This window comes from Octopus bimaculoides, chromosome 2 (genome assembly GCF_046866305.1).
Source record: "Octopus bimaculoides isolate indiv1 chromosome 2, ASM4686630v1, whole genome shotgun sequence".
Lineage (NCBI taxonomy): Eukaryota > Metazoa > Mollusca > Cephalopoda > Octopoda > Octopodidae > Octopus > Octopus bimaculoides.
In genome coordinates, this window is record NC_142929.1 from 146,021,192 (window position 1) to 146,043,851 (window position 22,660).

A 22,660-nucleotide genomic window follows, 5' to 3' on the forward strand; every position below is an offset into this window, starting at 1 on the left:
AAGAGGAAGTCTGGTTATGGCTGGAATGCTGGCTGAACAAGTTGACATGGAAAATCAAACTGAGTGACATCAACAGAACAACAGGTCTGTTGATTGCAGTTGGTAATTAATTCAATCAACTACCTATGTTTTGTAGGTCTGCTTGGTCAAAGCTGATTTGGGGATAAACAACAGCAACATACCATTCACAATCTATCATTCTATATTTGCTACTTTTAATGACTCAAATAATTTTCCTGTGTATGGAACAGTGAAAAAGTTTCTTTAAAAAAGCAAAACCAAAAAAAAAAAAAGAGGCCTTTGAGTTTCATTAATATCAATGCTTATGAAGACATGAAAAATACTCTTATATGAGACCTCACTTTATGAAGTGAACATATGATCACTTTCAGTGCCAATACTTAGATTGCAAGGGAACTTTCAAGTCTTGCACACTCCAAATGGATGACACCAAAACCCTCCCCTACACTACTACTACTACTACTACTAGGGAGGTGGCTTTGTGCTATGGATAAGCGGTTAAAAGAGTAAGAGGGATAGAGATAGGTGTTTTGTTGTAGAAGTGATACAAGGCTATCTCAGTTGGAGGAGAGAGAGAGAGAGAGAGAGAGAGAGAGAGAGAAAGAGAGACTTAGTGAGAGAGTGAGAGAGAAGGTGGTGAATATGTGTGTTACTTTACAATAAAATGCTACATTCCCACATTGAGAGGCCACAGTTCCAGTACTACAGACGGGATTAGAATGTTACAGAAAAGAATTACATGATGGATTCTTCAAGCTGAGCCAACTGGCAAGAGATGAAGATGACCAAGAATGGGATGGTTGGAAAATATCTATAATTGCAGATGGCAGTGAACTGTCGGAATTGTTAGCACACCAGGCGAAATGCTTAGTGGCATGTCATCTGTCTTCATGTTCTGAGTTCAAATTCCACCTTGGTCAGTTTTGCCTTACATCCTTACAAGGTCAATAAAATAAGTACCAGTTGAGCACTGAGGCGGATGTAATCAACTTACCCCATCCCCTGAAACTGCTGGCTTTATACCAAAATTTAAAATTAAGATCTATAGTCTCAGTTGGTCACACTAGAAAATCCACTCAGACAGTCTAATGACAGTTACTTCTGTTAGGACCCTAGGGAGGAGGTGCCTGAGGATTCTACCCCAATGATCTTCTCGGGAATAGTGAGCTGAGATGGATGGATTGCTTTGCACCCATTATTTTACACTTCCATGGGTGAGAGTGACTGGCTGTTTTTTACAGCTGGAAGCCCTTTTCTAATCCCAACTACTGAATGGTGAAGCAGGTGTGAAACTTAAGAGAAGTTATATGTCTTGCCAAGAGGCATAACACAACAGTGGTTGTTGTTGTCATATGGCTTAAATTCATGACCATGTGGTCAGTACTCCAATACCTCGACCCTTTAGCATTCAGATAATCCTGTTAATTCTTTAGCATTTAAACTGGCCATATTCAGTCAAAATATCTACCTGATTTGTTTTCAAACTTGCACTACAATATCATTCTAAAATTAAACAGTTATCTTCATAAAGATTTGAAAGCTATAAGATAATGTATGATTAATTCAAAACAGTGTGAATAAATCGACATTACACTGGACGTTAAATGATGAGGATACACATGTGCGCGCATGTGTGTGTGTGTGTGTGTGTGTGTGTGTGTGTGCGTGCGTGCGTGCGTGCGTGCGTGCGTGCGTGCGTGCGTGTGTGTGTAAATGCTGACATTCCTGACGATGCTTATCACTGTTTGATTGCAATGGTGATATCCTGTTTACATTCCTTGTTGACAGTGTGACAGATCACTTCACACATTTGAAGATTACAATAAGAAATTGTGAAACCTATACCAACAGAAAAGCTGGCCTAAGACTAACTATTGCGCATGCGTGCGAGTGTGTGTGATGTATATGTTAGATAATAAACAGTGGCTGTGTGATCGGTAGCTTGCTTACCAACAACATGGTTCCGGGTTCAGTCCCACTGCGTGGCTCCTTGGGCAAGTGTCTTCTACTATAGCCTCGGGCCGACCAAAGCCTTTTGAGTGGATTTGGAGGACGGAAACTAAAGGAAGTCCGCTGTGTATAAACTAATACATCTGTTTGTTGTTTACATGCCCGTCTTCGTCTTTTGTTTTATTGTAAATTCTCACTATATATACATGTGTGTGTGTGTGTGTGTGTGTGTGTGTCTCCCCCAACATCGCTTGACAACCACTGCTGGTGTTTACCTCCCTTTAACTTAACGGTTCGGCAAAACTGACCGATAGAATAAGTACTAAGCTTACAATGAATAAGTCCTGGGGTCGATTTGCTCGACTAAAGGCGGTGCTCCAGCATGGCCGCACTCAAATGACTGAAACAAGTAAAATGAAACGTTTTGGCGTCATTTTTTAATGGTTATAAAGACACTCCCACAATAAGTGTGTGTGTGTGTGAAGTGCTAAAAATATCTTCAAGCTCTCAGCTAATATTGAAAACTGTTATGCTTATCTCTGCCAGTCCTCTGCCTTGTAAAGTACCTTTATACTGATTTGTAAAATGACTAATAAATAAATTTATCCAACTACAATGCCCCACCGGTACTTTATTTTATGAACTCCAAAAAGAAAATCGTTTCTGGTGAGATTTACGCTTATAATATAAAGGGACGTAACTAAATACATTGATTGACCTCATTACTGAATTTGCTAGCCTACTGCCCTAAAAAGAACATTAGTCTATATATATATAAATATATGGAAAGTTCTAACAGCTCAATGTGACAAGGGAGACTACTCTTACAATATAAGTTAGAGCACTAACTGTTTTTTGCTAACCAAACTACGCTGTTTAAAAGTATTTTAGTATGTTCTGTGACAAGCATAAAATTAATTCAAATAGAAAAGGTCCAAAGATTTAGCATATTTGTAAGGAATATTAATTTGCAATGTCGTGTCTAAAAATTAGTTATAGAAACAAGAAATATTTACTTCTGTTGTAGATGGCAATGTTTTTTTCTAAATGAGTTAACTAATTAACATCATTAATAGAATAAAACATTTCCCAGTATAATCACTAAATACATCTGCCTAATTAACACATAACGAAAAGGATTAATTAAGTCTTTAAGCAACTACCTGTATAACCATTAATGACTTAATGATGGATTTCAGACTTTTTAACTGAGAAACAATTTAGCATTTTCTATTTAGCTGCTAAGATTTTCAGCATAAAATGGTATCAGACAATACAAGAGCTAATTTGAAACAGAAAAAAGTAACAAGCCCACTGACACACTTAACTTGTGGTTGGTAACACGATCTCTTATCAAATGGTGCATGGTGCTAGATATTAAGTTCTACTATTGAGTGGAAGAATATAGTTGACAGCATCAAAAAGTATTTACTGATATATGCCAGGTTGGTTTGAGTGTGACTACTAATAAGTAACCCAGTATGACTGATCCCCTTCAGCCACCCACCACCACCCACCGCTACTAGGCTAGCTTTGCCTGGTGTAGAGGGCTGGTTGCATGAGATTTAGTAGGATAGAAAAAAAAACCTGTGAAAAGGACGATAAACTCAACACAGGTCAACATCTACATAATAGTGAGTGGGAACACTGAAATACTTGAGTTAATGAACAACCATGCTGTAGGACTAATTTTTGGGTGGGTTGCATGATGGACCCCTAAATTTTGTCACAAGATCTCTCTAGAAGAGGGGTAGATAGAGCTTATTAGCTATAGTAGGGCTAATTAACTATATTCTATCTACCTAGAATAGGGAAAACTCTCCAAACCACTGCTACCCTGTGTGCTCTTTGGTTGGCAAGGACAAGGAAATACAATAAATACTCTAAAACAAAACCTAAGTTTGGCACAGTCTAGCCATAACAACTTTTTGTGACATTAGAAACTCCTTTACCTTACTCAAAAGGGATTGTGTTCAGTACAAGTTTAATTCACTATAAACTAACTTAAACCGGTGTACCTTTTGATGTCATACTCATGCAATTTTTCACCCTTTAGTGATTCTTTGGTGATGAAGCTTTTGATGACAGTTATATTTTTTTTAGTGATTTTAGACTGGAAGAATGCAACGAAAAGCTACGGCAGAAGTGGCCCAGAACTTTATACATATATATATATATATATACTCATAAGACATAGGGTAAAGATTAATAATTAATTGATAATTAGTAATTTTACCAAGTAGTTCAGTGTGTTAAAAACCATTATCGGTAAATGTATAAACACAATTTAAAATTTAGGGTTCAGCAAGTATTGCTTCACCACACACCGAAAATTAGAAATAGCAGCCAAAACTACTATTTCTCTACTGAAAAGTTGTATTTTAGTAGAGAAATAGTAGTTTTGGCTGCTATTTCTAATTTTCGGTGTGTGGTGAAGCAATACTTGCTGAACCCTAAATCTTAAATTATATATATATATATATATATATATATATATATATATATATATATATATATATATATATACATACATATATATATATATATACATACACACACAATGAGTGCCACTTGATGGTAGGCTCGAGTGTGTGGGGGGGTTACCTTGGAGTTTACAAATCATGAAATGAACTGCTATAGATTAGAAGGTAGTCACACTCAAGATTGAGTTGACAGCCATCAATAGAATTTGAACTCACAACATAGAATGGATAAGACTAAACACTGTAAGGCATTTAACCCATTAATGTATAATTTTATGCCAAATAGCATAAAATAATGATTTCTCATATTAGCACAAGGCCACACACATTAGAGGAGAGAGCCACAATCAAATGAATCAATCCAAATACCTAACTCAAGAATGATAAAAAGCAAAGTCAACCTCAGTAAAGTTTAACTCGGAACAAAGAGAGAAATAACTAAATACTACAAAAACATTCATTTATACCATACTACCAGTATGTTTATAGTAATTTTTTTTTACATAAATACACTACTGTATTGGTTATATCAACTCCCACTCCATTATTAACAATAACTATCAATAACAATAGTTCATATTCCCTACAGGCATAGTTGGGAAGGTTACAATATTGCATCTTCCAAACTTCTCCTCACATTAACAGTCTTCAAAACTATTTACTAACAGCAGTTAATATATACATGTAAGAAGTTGATCATTGAGATTTGAATATTTAAAAAGAGCCAAGTATTTTCAATAGTAGCTTTTAGTTGAAACAAAGGCAAACAAATACAAAGATTCAGTTGCAGCAGATTTTATCTTATGAATATAGAAACTATAAATAAAACAGTTGAAAATATTAAAAAATGTATCTTACTTTTCATCCAAGTAGTATAGACCAAAATATTCCTTTTCTTTTAAGTTTAGATGCGAGGCCACAAGATCAAGTAGATCTTTGGTGTAAAGTTTTGGCTGCAATAAACAAAAAAAGGATAATTTAATAGTAAATTTTAAATATTTCACTTTTTCTTCTGTTCTAGAAAATGTTTCAAGATATTTACAATGCAAATAAAATTTCTATTATGTTAAAAAAATATTTATCAAAAAGTTTTGAAACAATTTGGAATATTCGATGTGTTGACGTTACAGATATCAGAATTGTTCAATCAATCACTACCATCATCATTGTCATCCTTGCTAGCATGGTTTGGATGCCGTGCAGAATATTCTCAACTGTATCAGTCTTCTATCATCTGTTATGTAAGGTCCAACATCTTAAGTTCTAACTTCAGCATTTCTTCTTCGTCTTTGGTTTTCCTCTCTTTCCAGGACTCTCCACTAATAGGTCATCAGGATTTTGCCTAGTTCTTGGAGTCAAGTTTGATTTATATATGTCCATATCAATACAGCTGTTTCTCCTGTACACTTTGCCTAGTTCATTTGTGCTCTGCTCAATGCAGGTTAACATTATATAAGGAAAAGAGCAAAGTGATATAATTTTTCTCATTACCATGCAACCACAATTCTTATACATGTTTCACACAACCTGTCTTTTTGATGAGGAGAGAAATTCTTTGTCAACAGAAAAAATAACCATCATAAATTACTCCCAAGCTTTTGCTACTTCCAGTATTAATTAAAAGAATATCTACTATGTATAATGAATCATCTCAGCAGTTCTGATTTCATTCCATGAGCATTTCTATGGTTAACCACCATGTATCTGTTGTGTTTGAAGTCCTAGTGCAGTATTGGTTAGCCTGACTGCACTGTACCATTGTAAGAAGTTAACTCCCCACTGCACTGTTGTAGCCATTTAGCTTTAACAATTCCCAGATGTCTTCTATGTCATATTTATTTTCTCTTCCTTCTCGTAAGTGTCCCTCAGGTGCTTTTTGTTTTCTGAAGGATTCTTACAACAAGAATATAAATTTCTAACTTCCATACTGTTCTCCCCCAATTTGTCTTATTTCAATCTCTCTCATCATCAGGGAGGTATATAACTCATATCTGAAGTATTTAGAGTTTACAATCATCTACCCATGTCATTTTCTAGTGTGTATAAAATCAATTTGGCCCATGTTGGCTGGTTTTCTGAAATTTGTCCTGTGCAGAGTTTATTATATGTATCATAGGACACCAAGAGTCCTGATTCTTTTTCATATCAAGTACAAAGGCCATAATATCCAAACACACCAGTGTACTTAGCCTGCTTTTTCTGACATAACTATGAAATTGGTTACTAAAAGTACATTTTATGCAGTATACTAAATGCTCATAGAACTGGTGTTTTTTTTTTCTTTCTTTCTTTATCTTATTTGTCATTACTATTTGAAGGGCATAAAATGTGGAAACTATCACTGCCTATTACTAATCCGAGTTAATAACAAGATCTGCCATACATCATACCCTATCATCTTGAAAAAAGGCAGAACATGTTGGATATCTAGGTATCTAACCTAGATACACTTACAATGACAGAGTGTTTTTCATTGGAAAACCTTTGTTTATTGGCCTATTAGTTCAGAGCTAAACAACAATCTGAATTACTCCATCTATCCATTTCTCAGCTAAGCATATATTTAAATCACTTGTACCAGAGCTGTTACCCACCCAGTAGAATCTGAACTTGTGTTCCTTGCTTCAGAAGAATTTGAATGAAACTGCTTTAAATCACAACATAAATTTCACACATCTCCACTAAGATTTCAGTTATCTCAAAAGAACTTTTTTTCATTGTACCAATATTCATAGTGACAAGCATGAAATTGAGAGCCTGAAACTACAGAATTATCACTGCTTGTGAGGTTTTAAATAGAACAATTAACCTATTTGCTGTATGATTTTAAATGTGTTGAATAATGAAAAAAAAGCTATCATGTCATCGTCATCGTTTAGCATCTTTCTATGCTGGAATAGCTTGGACAGTTTGACATGGAGCTGGCTAACAGGGAGTTGTCCAGACTCCAACTGTCTGCTGTGGCATGGTCTCTATGGCTGGACACTCTTCCTAATGCCAACCACTTGATAGTGTGCTGGGTGATTTTTTTTATGCTACCAGTACAAATATGTTTACATAGCACTGGCATGGGTGCATTAATACAGCACTGTCACGGGTGCTTTTTAAGTGGTACCGGCACCTGAAAGACAAGCCTGTTTGTATGGAAGACAGTAATTTTACATAGCTTGATGCATCTTATCAAATACAGCAAATCGCCATATTTCCCAATCCCCTGTTATTTCCTCAGTGAGGCCCAGCTTCCAAAGATCCTTTCTAACCACTTCATCCCACATCTTTCTGGGTCTACTCATAACACAGGTACCCTCCACAATTAGAGCTTGACACTTCTTTATGCAGCTGTCCTTATCAATGTCAACAGAAAGTAGAAATTTTCTTTATATATTTCAGTTGTTGGGGGATACCTTCAAGGATATGGTTAGTTATATCAATCCCAGGGACTTATTCTTTCAACCTCAGAAGAATGATAGGCAGGATTTGAACTGAAAACTCTACCAAAGCTGCTATCCATTAAATTAAACATTTCTGAATACCGAATAGTATTGTTTGCTCTTGATGAAGGACAATGACTGTTTTTGAAAATAGAAGTATAAACAATATAAATAAAATAATACCAGTATGAAAGTGTTATTATTTTATGAGCTACAGAGCTAAGGCAACCTTAGTAGGATTTGAACTTAGGATGTAGAGGGGACAAAACAAAATACTATACTCAGATAAGTAATAGATCTTTGTTAGACTCATCTAATACTTATTTATATTAATGCATTAATATTCATATCTCATTTTATTTATTTATCACCACATTTTATTACATATTTCCAAAGGACCAGTCATTGGTTCTCAGCATTAACAAAGGTGAGACACACAAGTAGAACCATTCAGCACAAATGTTTACTAGTTTTCTCAGCAATTTGTTGTTGTTGGCACTCCGTCGCTTACGACGTTGAGGATTTTAGTTGATCCGATCAACAGAACAGCCTGCTCGTGAAATTAAAGTGCATGTGGCTGAGCACTCCACAGACACGTGTACCCTTAACGTAGTTCTTGGGGATATTCAGCATGACACAGTGTGACAAAGCTGACCCTTTGAATTACAGGCACAACAGAAACAGGAAGAAAGAGTGAGAGAAAGTTGTGGTGAAAGAGTACAGCAGGGTTCGCCACCATCCCCTGCCGGAGCCTTGTGGAGCTTTAGGTGTTTTCGCTCAATAAACACTCACAACGCCTGGTCTGGGAATCGAAACCGCGATCCTATGACCGCAAGTCCACTGCCCTAACCACTGGGCCATTGCGCCTCCACTTTCTCAGCAATATACAGAAAGAAACACACACACACACACACACACACACACACAGAGTTATCAGAGAATATGAAGTCTATCTGACTTATGTGTTTATCTGATTGGTAGGTGATTGGGTGAATGATCAATTTACTGAAGTTAGTGTTACAAATGGCTAGGTAATTTGTTTCAGAGAACCCCAGGAGCCTATCTGCCAGGTGTGATAAGGAAGTCAATAACATTCGTTGTCAAGTTGGTCTCTGCAAGACAGCTTTGTAAAAATAGTCCATTTGTTCATCTATTAATCTTGATTGTTGTGCACATGCAAAGATAGCTGTTGCTGTTGTGTTTCCGATGACTACTCTAAATTTAATTCTTATCATGCACTGATTACCTTAGTTATTTTATGTGTTTCTCTGCAAGCAATTTGCTTACTCCATCTATCCTGATGTTGTAACCCACCTTGAAAAACTTGTACTTGCATTCCATGCCTCACCTCCATTTTACCTCTTGTACATAGCATACATCTACTCTAGCATATAAACAATTTCTACAAACCTACTTTTCATTGAAACTATATTGATGGTGGCAGCCCTGAAAGTTTGTACTTGACAAGAAGAGGAGAGTTTAAGATAGTTGTTGAGTACATTAGTATCTATTATCAGCATGTGAAAGTAAAATAATTTGTGCAGTCATTTGGCATCAGGCAGCAGGTTCTAACACATGGTCAGAGGTTCCTGATGTTTACAGCTGGGTGTTCTTCCAATTACATCTTCACCATGTATTTTTTTATTCTCAGTTATTGTTGTTCTATATGAGTTACGTTCCATACAGTTTGTGGAGGCCACAAATCCATGCTGACCACTTGGCATAGCCCATCACCTTGTGGATAAGGTCATCATCATCATCGTCGTTTAACGTCCGCTTTCCATGCTAGCATGGGTTGGACGATTTGACTGAGGACTGATGAAACCAGATGGCTACACCAGGCTCCAATCTGATTTGGCAGAGTTTCTACAGCTGGATGCCCTTCCTTACGCCAACCACTCCGAGAGTGTAGTGGGTGCTTTTTACTTGCCACCGGCATGAGGGCCAGTCAGGCGGTACTGGCAACGGCCACGCTCAAAATGGTGTATTTTATGTGGCACCCGCACAAGAGCCAGTCCAGGGGCACTGGCAATGATCTCCCTCGATAAATTGCAGCAGGTGGGGGGAAGACTCAATTAAATGGAGAGAGAGAGACAGACAGACAGACAGACAGACAGACAGACAGACAGAGAGAGTAATGATTTGAAGTCTCTTCAAACTATAAAATGTAGAAGGTGCTAGTTGTATGCAAGAGCTCTTGTGGGTGGAATGTACACATAACTTATAGGTTGGGTTGAAATGAAGTGTAAAATTTGTAAATGAAATAATTAGATAGGATGCATGTATGTGTGTGTGGGGAGTAATGTTAAGAAGGGTATAAGGAGAGGAAGAGGTAGAATTGACCAATAAACTTATATGTATGCGTGATTTTTCTTATAACAGAATTTATATAAATTTTGGCTGCATTGCAGTGGATTACATACGTATGCCTGGCTGGCTATCAGCTGGTCAGTTGTTTGATCAGTGTGTGGTGTTCTATATTGTAATGAATATGCCAGTGCAAATCATGACGAAGAGGAAATGTCTGTACAGAATGACAATGGTGAATTTGCCCTAACTGACACAGAAAAGAAGTATATTAATGTTACTATGAGAGGTTACTGAATGATTAGAATGCATAGGAGAGAGAAGCTCTACCCAAAGTAGACCCAGTACAGGTATCAGCTTCGACGTTTATGGCAGTATGGCTGAAAGCAGGGCTGTGGAGTCAAAACAAAAAACTCCAACACCTCTATTATTGGCAACTCCAACTCCTCTTTTTGTAATTAAGTGATTGTAGTCTACATATCTCATAAAGCATATGCATACACTTGTACTTTGAGTAGGCCTATATGTCATAACTGATTTATATTAAAGAATAAAGATATTATGAGTCAGAGTCGGCAAAACTACACAGTATCCGATTCGAGCTACCCCTTAATTGTTTCCGACTCTGACTTCACAACTGACTCCACAGCCCTGGCTGAAAGCATAATTAAGGATATGAAGACAGGAAAGATAGCTGGTTTATAAGGGATAGTTGCTGGGACATTTAAAATACCTGCCAAAAAGAAGCATCCGCTATTAACTTGAATAGGATTCAAGCAGTAGAGAAAGGAAAAGGAGATACTCTAGAAAGAGGAGGCAACTGAGTCATCAAATTGATGGACAAGGTTATGATTCTCATAACCTGGAAAGTTACAGCACAGCTAATTAGCAAGGAAATTAGTTCAGATGAGAATCAATTTCAGTTTGTGCCAGGACAAGGTCCCATTAATGCCCTCTCCCTAGAGAGTTACTAATTGAGAGTAAGCCACTGTATCTAGCATTCACTAACCTGGAGAAAGCTCTTGAAAAGTTATTATGTTCTATAGTCTGACAGTCATTAAGAAAACTGGGGATAGAATAACAGCTTGAGAGAGTCATGCAAGCTGTGTACAGAGATGTTGTTGGCAACTTAGAAACAAGGTGAGTGAACGAGTCAGCATGCAAGTAGGAGTCCAACAAGGCTTGGTTCTCAGCCCCCTCCTGATTATTTATTAAAGTTCTCCAGGACATAAAGAAGTTTAAGACTAGTTGTTGTGGGGAACTCCTGTATGCCAGTGACTGAGTTCATATAAGTGAATCTGCCAAAGATTCAAAGAAGAAACTCTGTATGTGGAAGTAAAAGTTAAGAATTAAGAGGCCTCAAAGTGAACCTAACACAAACAATGTTATCTTGAAGGGGGGGGGGACTTGAGCACTATGTGAGAAATGGCCAACAGAAGTAGCTAGCAATGAGAATTCCAATGTAATAAATTCGTTCAAATTGACAGCAGGGGGTTATAATTAGTTGAAAATCTTTTCTACTTGTGCAACCAACTTAGCAGTAGAAGAGGTTGCACTGCGAAATGAAAAAATGAATAAATGTGTGTGTACATGCATGCATATACATGCACAGATGTATATATGTATCTAAGGCAAAGATGATGACAATAAAGGTGGTGGTAATGGGCTTCCATACTTTCTGTGTGCCCTGTTCCACTCCAATGCATTGGTTAATGGAAGGCTATGATAAAAGATACTTCCCCAAGATACTGTGGAGTAGAACTGAACCTATGATCATGTGGATACAAAGCAAACATCTTAACACGGAGCCACACTTAACCTTTACACAGAGATTTAAAATAATTTGATCATTTTCTGTTATATCAAGAAATATACGACATGTTTTTAGCTGTTGTTAGCCAAGAAATGAAAGATTGATCAACTTTTTTTTATCTCAGTATAAACTCTTAACAGAGCTGAGTTCCAGTAATCATAAAAGCAGTCTGTTACAGATGATGGATTTGCAAGGAAAAGGAGAGGGTATGGATTCTTAACACATCAAATTAGTTCAGGAGGCAATTATATTCTATGTGATTTACACACGAACACTGTAGCAAAAGGAAGAGTTTCTGATAGTACTGGCACAACTTACAGATTAATTTTTAGTTTGTTTTTTTCTTTTAATATAAAAAAGGGTGATATCTAAGGTTAAATAAAAACATGTGAAATCCATAGAAGAATTTATCTAAAACAGGTGGAGAAAAGGAATTATAATTTTACACATACATTTACATACACACACACATACATATCTCTCTCTCTCTATATATATATATATATATATATATATATATATAAATGGATGTAAAATGTTAATGTTGATAAAGATAAACTTTTGGGTCAAAATCATCACAATAATCTAAGTGTTGGCAGACTCATGCAAAGATTCTATACAATAAATACAAATAATAAAACATTTTAAAATAAAGTAAACATAAACAAAAGTTTACATCCTTTTATTCCTATTTTTATTTGATTTCTATTTTGGCTTGCTTATTGATGAATACTTAATTTTGTAACCCCTTTAGATAAAGTGCAAATCACAAATATCTTAGAAGGAAAACATAAGACAAAATGAATTAATCTAAATTTGACTTTACGTTAAGGTGTTAAAAATTAATCACTGATAAGGGATGATCAAATTATTTCAATGAGCTCTATCATAAATGTTACAATTAGTTTATGTTGGATTGAGCTTTGAAAGAGAAAAATTCAGATACACTAGGACAGTAGTTTAAACTAATAATAATCATCAAATTTAATTAAATCATCATGTGCATGGATAACAGCGGAATCAAAACAATGACATACAGAATTCTTCTTAATACATTCCAGCAAATTTGAAACTGCATATGCTAATTGCTATTGCATTTTTGCCTTTAGAACTTCTGATGTGTGTTTATAACCCATTGGTTCAAAGAGGTAAGGGGTCTTTGAGATTTCAAAGTGCTTCAACCTGGTTGTGTTTACTCAGTCCATCCTGGTTGTGAATCTAAAGAATTGTGGTTCTTGTTTATAAATAAGTAAGTAAAATCCCTAGCTGGCATCTGAAGGGGGAGGCTGTCCTCTCAACCAATATGCTGCAGTGGGTACCACTGGATGATGGACTCTGGTGATGATGTTATTCCATGCTTCCTGATCCATGGTACTGGCCCTTAGCATGCTTGAGGTTGAGGCACTGCAAATTCAGGCCTTACTCAATTTGTTTTTGCCCAGGTCTTCTGTAGTGCACTACACTGGATTCTCCAGTGCATGGGTTGCTGCTACTACAAAAGTTGTGTTTACAGAGTTCAGTAAGCAAAATATTTGCTGCTGCATTCTGGTGTCTGCCAATTTGATAATAAATCATCATGTGCACGGAGAACAGTAAAAACCAAAACAACTATGTACAGATTCATTAATATACTCTAGAAGATTCAAACCTGAACATACTAATCAATGTTGTATGTCACTTTCACAGAACAACTCCTCATTTCAGACATGTGTGCTCATAGCACACTTGATTCATGGAGGTAAGGGGAGTTTGAGATGATGGTATGAAACTTTATAGAAGTTAGAATTTAGCAGTTTTCCTCCCTTTCTTTAATTAATTCAACATTTACATATTTTCTATAGATTGCCTTCAATAACAATGAACACATCATTTTTATCCTCAGTTATTAATCAGCCCACCCACTTTATCAAACTATTTCAACTATTACGGTAGGGGTCTGTAGAAAGAGTATGACGATTACAATAAACAGTAGATAAGGGCTTATTGATGTTCCCCTACAACACAACTGGGACTCACTAACTTGAGAGAGAGAGAGAGAGAGACAGAGACAGAGACAGAGACAGACAGAGAGAGAGAGAGACAGAGAGAGAGAGACAGAGAGAGAGAGAGAGAGTCATCACCACCATCATCTTAACATTCTCACTTTTGAGATGGCAAAAGTTGTACAGATCTGCCATAGAGAATATTGCCAATTATCTCAGTCTTTCATCATCTATTCTGTAAAGCTCATCATTCTAAGGTTTGAGTACATCTTTCTCAATATCTTTTTTTTTCCCACAAATATCCTTCACTTGAGATACATATCACATTTTCCTCCAGCAGAAATACTCTGCCCCATACCAACACAGTTGTCTCCCCTGTACATTCTGGTTGATGCCTTCAATGACTCGTCACATTCTTAACTTTATGTTCTATCCTCATGAGGGTCTGGCATTACACATTCAAGGAATCAAGCATACCTAATTTCTTTCTAACTCTCAAAGATTTCTCCTACATTTAGAACCTTAGTCTCATACTTAGTTGAGCATGTGATAATAAAGATGCATTTGTTACATAACAAGATTTCCACATGATCCCAGTGCAGCACTTTAATAACTCTTCAAATGGGGTTCAAGTTTTTAAGTTTTCGTGCACTTCCAAGACTGGACCACTCCTTTTCGTAGTACCTATACATTAATCTGTACACAAAAGATGATGTTAATGATAAATGATCAAATAGGATTAATGGCTTTCTGAAGTTAACAAATAACTCCGAACCAAGTAACCCAAACTAACGACTATAAACATTTGAAGATGAGGGAAATTATTACACAAGAGATGGATGTAAGGGTGAGATATTGAACAATAGTCATGAGACCGAATCAGTAACTATGCTGTGCTTCTGAATGAAGTACATAACTCTCCTTGTTCTAGTTTGCCTGAGTGAACATCAAACAGACTATTTCGTAATGTTATTGCCGAGTGATTAGCAGAAGGGAGGGTATCTAGGTATAAAAATACACACTGACTCTGACAAAAGAGCCATACTACCTATGCAAGCATAGATGTAAAACAGGAAAAATATGGGCAAAATGTTATTATCTTAACCTTTGTTAATTATTTGTAAATTCTATTGTGTTGATTTTATTCTTCTGTTTTCTCTCTCCAACTTGGATAATATTTAGTCAAGATTTGTAAAAAAAAATTTTTTATCCAGATGTACTGGCAAAATATTTATCCCCATTTGTTTAAATATACAAAAACACCCACCTGTGTCCATGTACATTAGACCTTTAGAGCCCCAAGTAAATGTTTCTGCTTTTCATAGCCAAGTAAGTTTGCATTTTCATTTTTTATCACCTGCAACTGAAGACTCGCCGTCCTCTTTCAAGCTTGATATCTACTTCAGTTATTCAATCAAGCTTTATCTAAATGCAAATATATAGTTTAACATTCTTGTGGTTGCAATTTGAATATTTTAAGGTAAAGTGTCACCAGTCTCAACAACTACAAAACACAATACAACACAACAGTTTGATGTGCAACACATTCTACTCAACTAACACCATGTAGAGGACACAGTACTCAGGTAGACCCACCTTCAATAATTATTACTTTGTAGTTATAAGTCAAAATTGAGTGATGAGTCCCTCTCAGCCTTAACTAAAATATAACTTAGCTAATTCTTTAATAGTCTAGAACAAATGCTAAATTGTGAGTCTCTCAATTCTTAAGTGCGATCAATTGAATATGTGCTTTGTTTATTGATTCTAATTTTCATGATTTAATGCAGATTCCTTAACATTATGCCCTATTATCTAAGGAATCCTACTTTGTGTTATCTACCCAATAATTCCTCTTTGTTAATTGCTTAACAAGAATCATTTTAATCTTGAAAACTTAGCTGTGACCAGCCTTTCTTTCATCTGCTTATTTAATCAATGACTACAATTTAATCCTAACAGGCAATCAGCTGGAAAATTCGTAACATGTAAATAAATACAGTGCATTAGCATGACATCAGTAACTAATTCATCAAGTTTTTAAAAGTACATCAAATAACTATGGCTATCTTTTCCAGAAATTATTTATTCATAACATAGACTTCTTGGAAAGGATTTTTAAGGGATGAGAGATTAAATTCCCTGTAGTTATTTTATAAACCTCTACAGAGAGATGAACCATAATAATTTGAACTCAGAACTGTGAGATATAAAACTAAATTCTATACAGCATCAAATATGGAGCCTTCAATATCTATAATATAATCTCAAAATGATTTCAAAGAGAAAAGGCTTTTCATAGAATAAAAGTCAATTTAGCACTGAGCAATTCAGATCAAATCTGCCATTAACACACACGTGTGGGTGTGTATGTTAACACTATAAGAATTATATAACCGTTTTTTGAGAGAATGTGAACTAATTTGTTTTTGGAATATATAGTATATAGTAACTCCTTCATGAGACTACTGGGTGAAAGTTTTGAAAAATTATTAGCTGAATTAGTAAAAAATTTTCATGGACCTTTTTTTTTTTCTGGAGACTTCTATTTTACAATTCATAATTGCACAACTAACTTCACCTGAAGTAACACACCTAACTCCAATATCTTTCTAACCACATGTACAAACTGTTTCAGCAATATGTTCAGTCTTTCATTAGTAATGCTGCTCCATTCCTGGAAAATACCACCTGGCTGTTAATAATCTCACTGTTAATATTTTTCTCCGCTTCCTGACCAAGACAACCTTTCCAACTTTTGAGTCCAATCCTTAATATCTAGCCAACTATCAACTATCAAATGGTAGAAATAATCAGTGCCTGGTCTAAACAACAAAATGAAGACATTATGGTGCTTGTCAATATTAAACTACTTTGATTTCAAGTGTAAAGCCAAACCATTACACTTCCAACAACAGTCAGTGGAACCATACATAAACTTCAACTAACAAGTGAGACAGGTGCTCATCTACAACTAGTATAGTGATTAGTCAGTTAATAACCTACCTTAGTAAATGGAATAAATTCGCTCAAAGACACTCTCCTGTCTGATAATACATTTAAAAGGAAAATAAAGAAATAACATAAAAAAAGAAAGCAAAGAAAAGAAAAAATATCTTCTTTGTAGAACACATCTGAAATAAAACAAGCTGGTATTTCAATACATTGGTAGTTGAGTTTCTTTTTTTTATGATATCCAATCTGTTTACATTTCCTTGTATGTGTGTGTGTACTTTCTACAATACAGTACAAGTATACTTAAAATTTATAAGATCTGAAAGCAAGCTTGAGATAGTTACAAGTAAACAACAATATGTAGAATTAGACTTAGTTTATTGATAAAATTAACATGCATTCTTTTGTATGTATATATTTAAATAGGCAAAGCAGGAGAATGTAAAAAATTTATGGAAGACACATCTGTGAAGCAGAGACTGGAGTGTATTGGTGAGTGACTCAAAATAAACTAGTGTTACATGAAATTTATTCTTCATTTTCTTTTATTATGATTCTATCCATATCTAGGACGATTCATAGGAACAGAAAACTAACTCTGGTACTTAAATGCTATACTAGCTCCAAAAGGGTTGAAAACAGGGCCATATTAAGACCCATAGATGCCCCTAAGTACTTAAAAAATTTTGGTGTCCCCATATATATATGTAATTCACAATAGAAACAATTATAAACCATAAAATAAATTTTCATTTTTCAAAATGAAACAAAACAAACAGCAAGATGGAAAATAATGTTGATTTTTGTATATTCCCACTTTATTTATATTTGAGAATTTTTCTATTTTTTTTAATTGCAAAGATTTTTTTGATTTTTTTTTTTTTTTTTAGATCCTCCCTATGACACCATGAACACATGGAAATTATATTTCTGAGTATATAAACCACTTTGAATACTATTTTAGCAAGTTGAAAGTGATTTCTTTTGTGCCGTAAACCATTTACCATTTCTGTGGTGCCCTCTCCTTCCCTTGATGCCCTAAGTACATGCTTACTTTGCTTAATGGTTAATCCAACACTGGTTGAAAGGCAAACTCAAAATGTAAAATGCCTTATCTAAATTCTGCAGGCATTTTATTTGATGCTCAAATAATTCTCCCAATTCACCACCTAAATTGCATGATATATATATATATATATATGTGAGAAGTCTGATGTTATATAGTAATGTGATCTACCAGGGGAATATTCCCAACAGCTGAAGATCAAGGAGTTTAAAATGAAAAGATGAATGTGTTGAATACAATTAAAACTTAAATGGAGTGTGAATGAATTGAATAAGAAGCTACAGTCACTGTTTGGAACCAAGTAAAAACAACTGATTATGTAATAATCATGACCATCATCGTTTAACGTCCACCTTCCATGCTAGCATGGGTGAGAAATGAATAATATATACTATGCTACAATATGGTGTAAAGTGGTTATTCAGGGTTGCTGTGACCATAAAAGATGAATTGACAAAAAAGCCATTAATCTAAGTTGGCATGGCAAAGGCAGATAATTAATTATATAGTTTGTATGCAATATAACAATCTTAGACAAAAGACATATGAACAAGGTTGTAAAACATTGTACGTCATACTAATAACATGGGACAACAGATTATAGCATAAATTCCAGAAACAAATTAAACTTTCCATTTCAGTTCCTTTGGTAAATATGCTGTAGACATTGTATATTACATGATACCAGTATTTAATATTTGATTCAATGATTGCTCAATATTAAGCTGATGTGTTTGAATTCTGAGTCAACATAAAAAATTTTGTCGATCCAAATTTTAATAAAACCTACAATAATTATCCTAGAATACGAAGAAAGGAAATAATGTTCTATTTCTATACCTGGTTAAAAGCCAGAATGAAAACTGTGAATCATCTAGTTGCAAAATATTTTTTTTGCTAGTCATTTTATTCATATATTTATTTTGTATTTGGTAATGTGACTGAAGTTCTTCTCCTTTAAATCGTTTTAAACAACTCCACCCTTTCAATAATACCAAAAAATAAAACCAAACTATTTGCTGCTAAATTGCTATTGTTATTAATTCTTTGTGGTTTTATATGAGTTTAGCAAAACATTTTACAATTGGTTTTATTGTAATTATAAAAATACTGCGATGTGATAGAAGACCAGTGTGTTTACTGTCACAAACTGAAGAGTCCTCTGGTCTATATTTATTTAATTTTGGAATGTCTGATCACATGTGTTATGTGAGCCAAAATGAAGATATATGCAAATGTGCAGTATCACAAAAGTTTTAATTTATATCAGCATAAAAAAATTTAAAAAATGTTAAACTGATAGTCAGAATAATAGTAATGGTGGTGATGGGCCACTAATTGGTTTTATAAACAAAATACAATTCTGGCTAAATAATTCCAGTCAAAACAGGAGTCAGTGGTGGAGAAACATTTCAAGAAATCATTTAACCCTTTAGCATTTAAAGCATCCATACTCAGTCCAAATATTCTACCTGTTTTGACATTCAAACTGGCCATGAGTAGCCTGTCACACCAACCCTGCAGTGTCATTCTACAAGTAAACAATCACATCACTGAAACGTCATAACTGTGAGATAGTGCATAATTAATACAAAACAATACGAGTAAGTAAGCATTACATTTAATAGAGTAAACTGAACTGAGTAAGTGCTCAAAAATAATTGTTTCTCATTTAGGTCCAAGGCCAACAATTTTGGTGGGAGGGGTTAGTTGATATCATCAATCCTTGTACTAGACTTTATTTTTGTGACTCTGAGAGAATGAAAGACAATATTGACCTCAGGAGGAACTGAACCTAGAGCATAAAGAGCCAGAAGACATACCACAAATTACATTTTCTACACAGCGAGACAAGTTAATATGTATAAATTTGTATGGTACAACAGCAAATATGTTGTGTTTGGGTGATTGTAGCACTTATAATAAATAAACGTAGGAGTTGTTTTTCCTTATACGGAAGTAGGCGAAGTTTTTGATTCCAACACAAAATTGTTGATCATCAGATTAAATTGACAACTGACAGCCAAGAAGAACCAATTTGAAGTTATACGTTTTAACTCAAAGTGATATAACAGGATACAAACATGCTGCCAATTTGGCAAATGCAACTTTTTTTTAAAAAAACATGTTTAAATTGCTGGGTTTTTTTTTTGGTTTTTTTCCCCCCACAAAATCAAAGCAGCAACAAAAACAAAGCAAAAGGATGTCATTACTTTGGTTAGTCAATTCGAATAAACAAAAGGATTAGTGATTAAGTAGAGTTCTTTCATAAATGTTTGTTTTACATCATCAATCAATGCTGAGATGATGTATAAAGTAATATTATTATTATCATTGGAAGGTGGAGAGCTGGCAGAATCATTACTACACTGGGCAGAATGCTTAGTGGTATTTTGTCTGTCCTTATGTTCTGAGTTCAAATTCTGCCAAGGTCGACTTTACCTTTCATCCTTTTGAGGTTGATAAAATAAGTACCAGTTGAACACTGAGGTTGATATAATTGACTTACTCCTCCCCCAAGATTACTGGCCTTGTGCCAAAATGTGAAACCAATATTATTATTATTATTATCATTAAGGTGGCAAGCTGGCAGAACTGTTAGCATGCTGGACAAAACACTAAGCAACATCTTGTCCGTCTTTATGTCTCAGTTCAAATGTTGCCTAGGTTGACTACATCTTTCATCCTTTCGGGGTTAATGAAATAAGTACCTGTTGAGTACTGGGGTCAATGTAATTAACTAGCCCTCCCAGAGAATTTCAGGCCTTGTACCTATAGTAGAAAGGATTATTATCACCATTATTATTGTTATTATTATTAAAGCAGTTAAATCCACAGAGTCGTCAATGTGTCATACAAAATAAGTAGAATTTTTTATGGCTTTTTATGTTCAAAGAATACCAGGATTAACTTGTCTTTCATCTTTTCAGGATTGATAAAATAAGTATCAATTGAACACTTGAGACAATATAATTAACTAATCCTCTCTCCCTAAAATTGTGGACTTTGTACAAAAATTACAAAGAATTATTATTACAATTAATATTATTATTACAATTAATATTATTATTACTTTGTGGGTTGATATAATTAACAACCGGTCAAGTACAGAGGTCAATGTAATAAACTTGCTCCCTCCCCTCAAAACTGCTGGCCTGGGACCAAACTTTGAAACCATTATCTAAGTCTAAATGTGTGATGCTGTCATGTGGTTAGTTGAAGGTAGAAGTGAAAGAGAGAGAGAGAGAGAGAGAGAGAGAGAGAGAGTGAAAGAGAGAGAGAGAAAGAGAGAGAGAGAGAAGAGTGTTAGGGTCAGGGGAAAGGGATTGCTATTGTGTTATATGGTTAGTTAGTTGAGAGAGAGAGAGAGAGAGAGAGTGTGTGTGTGTGTTTACTGAAGGCAACATGGCATTGATGTACCTGTCTATCTATCTACAGGTAGATGCATCGACAGAAGAGAGAAAGATGGATGGCTAGATATATTGATAGTTAAATTAATGTGAAATAATCTTTGCAAATAGCTGTGGATGTTACTCTTTCATATGTTCTAGTCCAAGGGCTGTGTTCATGCTAGGGTACCATCATCATGCGAGTCCGCTGCCCTAACCACTGGGCCATTGCGCCTCCACAGATAGATAGAAATATACAGACAAACAGGCAGATAGTTGAAATGAAAAGAAGTGAAAACAATCTCGATTGGCAAATAACTTGAATTGAGCCTTGGTACAGATAAGTAGGATGTGATGATGATGGTGGTGGTGGTGGTAGTGCTGCTGCTGCTGAAGTCAATAGGGATATTGGTTAAAAGAGGTGGCAGTAGTGGTTGATCAGTGAAAAGTGTAGGCTTTTGATATTTTTTTGTCTTTTAATTTTGATATCAACTATCACTTGATGCATGCTCTTTGGTGCAACTAATTATCGTCTGCTCAATCAAAATATATTTGTTTATAAAATATGGACAACAATAGGTGTTGGCTAACAAGAGAAAGAATGAAAAGGTTTAGGATATGGTGTTTTTATAGATTTTTTTAATTATCCATATTAAGATTCGTTAAACCATTACCAATGTACTGAAGCAGAATAATAATGGCTTTCATTATGTTCCACAGTTAAATGAAAAATAGTAGAGAACATTTCACAAAATAAAAGCCATAAGAATATAGCTTTCAGAGATGTTGGTTCCCTGAGATTGCACCTCCAATTCTATCTATGTGGACTTTTACACCATCACAAGAATCAAATGATTCAGAAAATATACAATTCCATCATACAATTTTAAAAAAAACAAACATGGAATTTCCACAGGTACTGCTAGTTATTATTAGTTCATTCAAATATCACTGAGGTCGACTTTATCTTTCATCCTTTTCAGGTCGATAAAATAAGTATCAGTTGAACATTGGATGTAATCAACTTATCCCCTTCCCCAAAATTGTTGGCCTTATGCCAAAATTTGAAAGCATTATTATTATTATTATTATTAGTCAACTTTGCCTTTCATCCTTTCAGGGTCGATAAAATAAGTATCAGTTAAGTACTGGGGTTGATGAAATCAACTAGCACCCTCTCCTAAAATTCCTGGCCTTGTGCCAAAATTTGAAACTATTATTATTTTTTTTATTATTATTATTATTATTAAGAAGTGAGGAATG

At 35.0% G+C, this 22,660-nt stretch overlaps 1 protein-coding gene across 50 annotated transcripts in view; it reads right to left on the reverse strand.

Moving 5' to 3' along the window:
* The window catches only part of LOC106875150 (FERM domain-containing protein 4A), a 363,595-nt gene that overhangs the window by 181,047 nt on the left and 159,888 nt on the right, over positions 1-22,660 (reverse strand). For all 50 annotated transcript variants that reach the window (XM_089347864.1, XM_089347848.1, XM_089347840.1 and 47 more), the window contains one exon: positions 5,313-5,407. In XM_089347864.1, the coding sequence (XP_089203990.1) occupies positions 5,313-5,407 (95 nt within the window). The remainder of the gene's footprint in view (positions 1-5,312; positions 5,408-22,660) is intronic.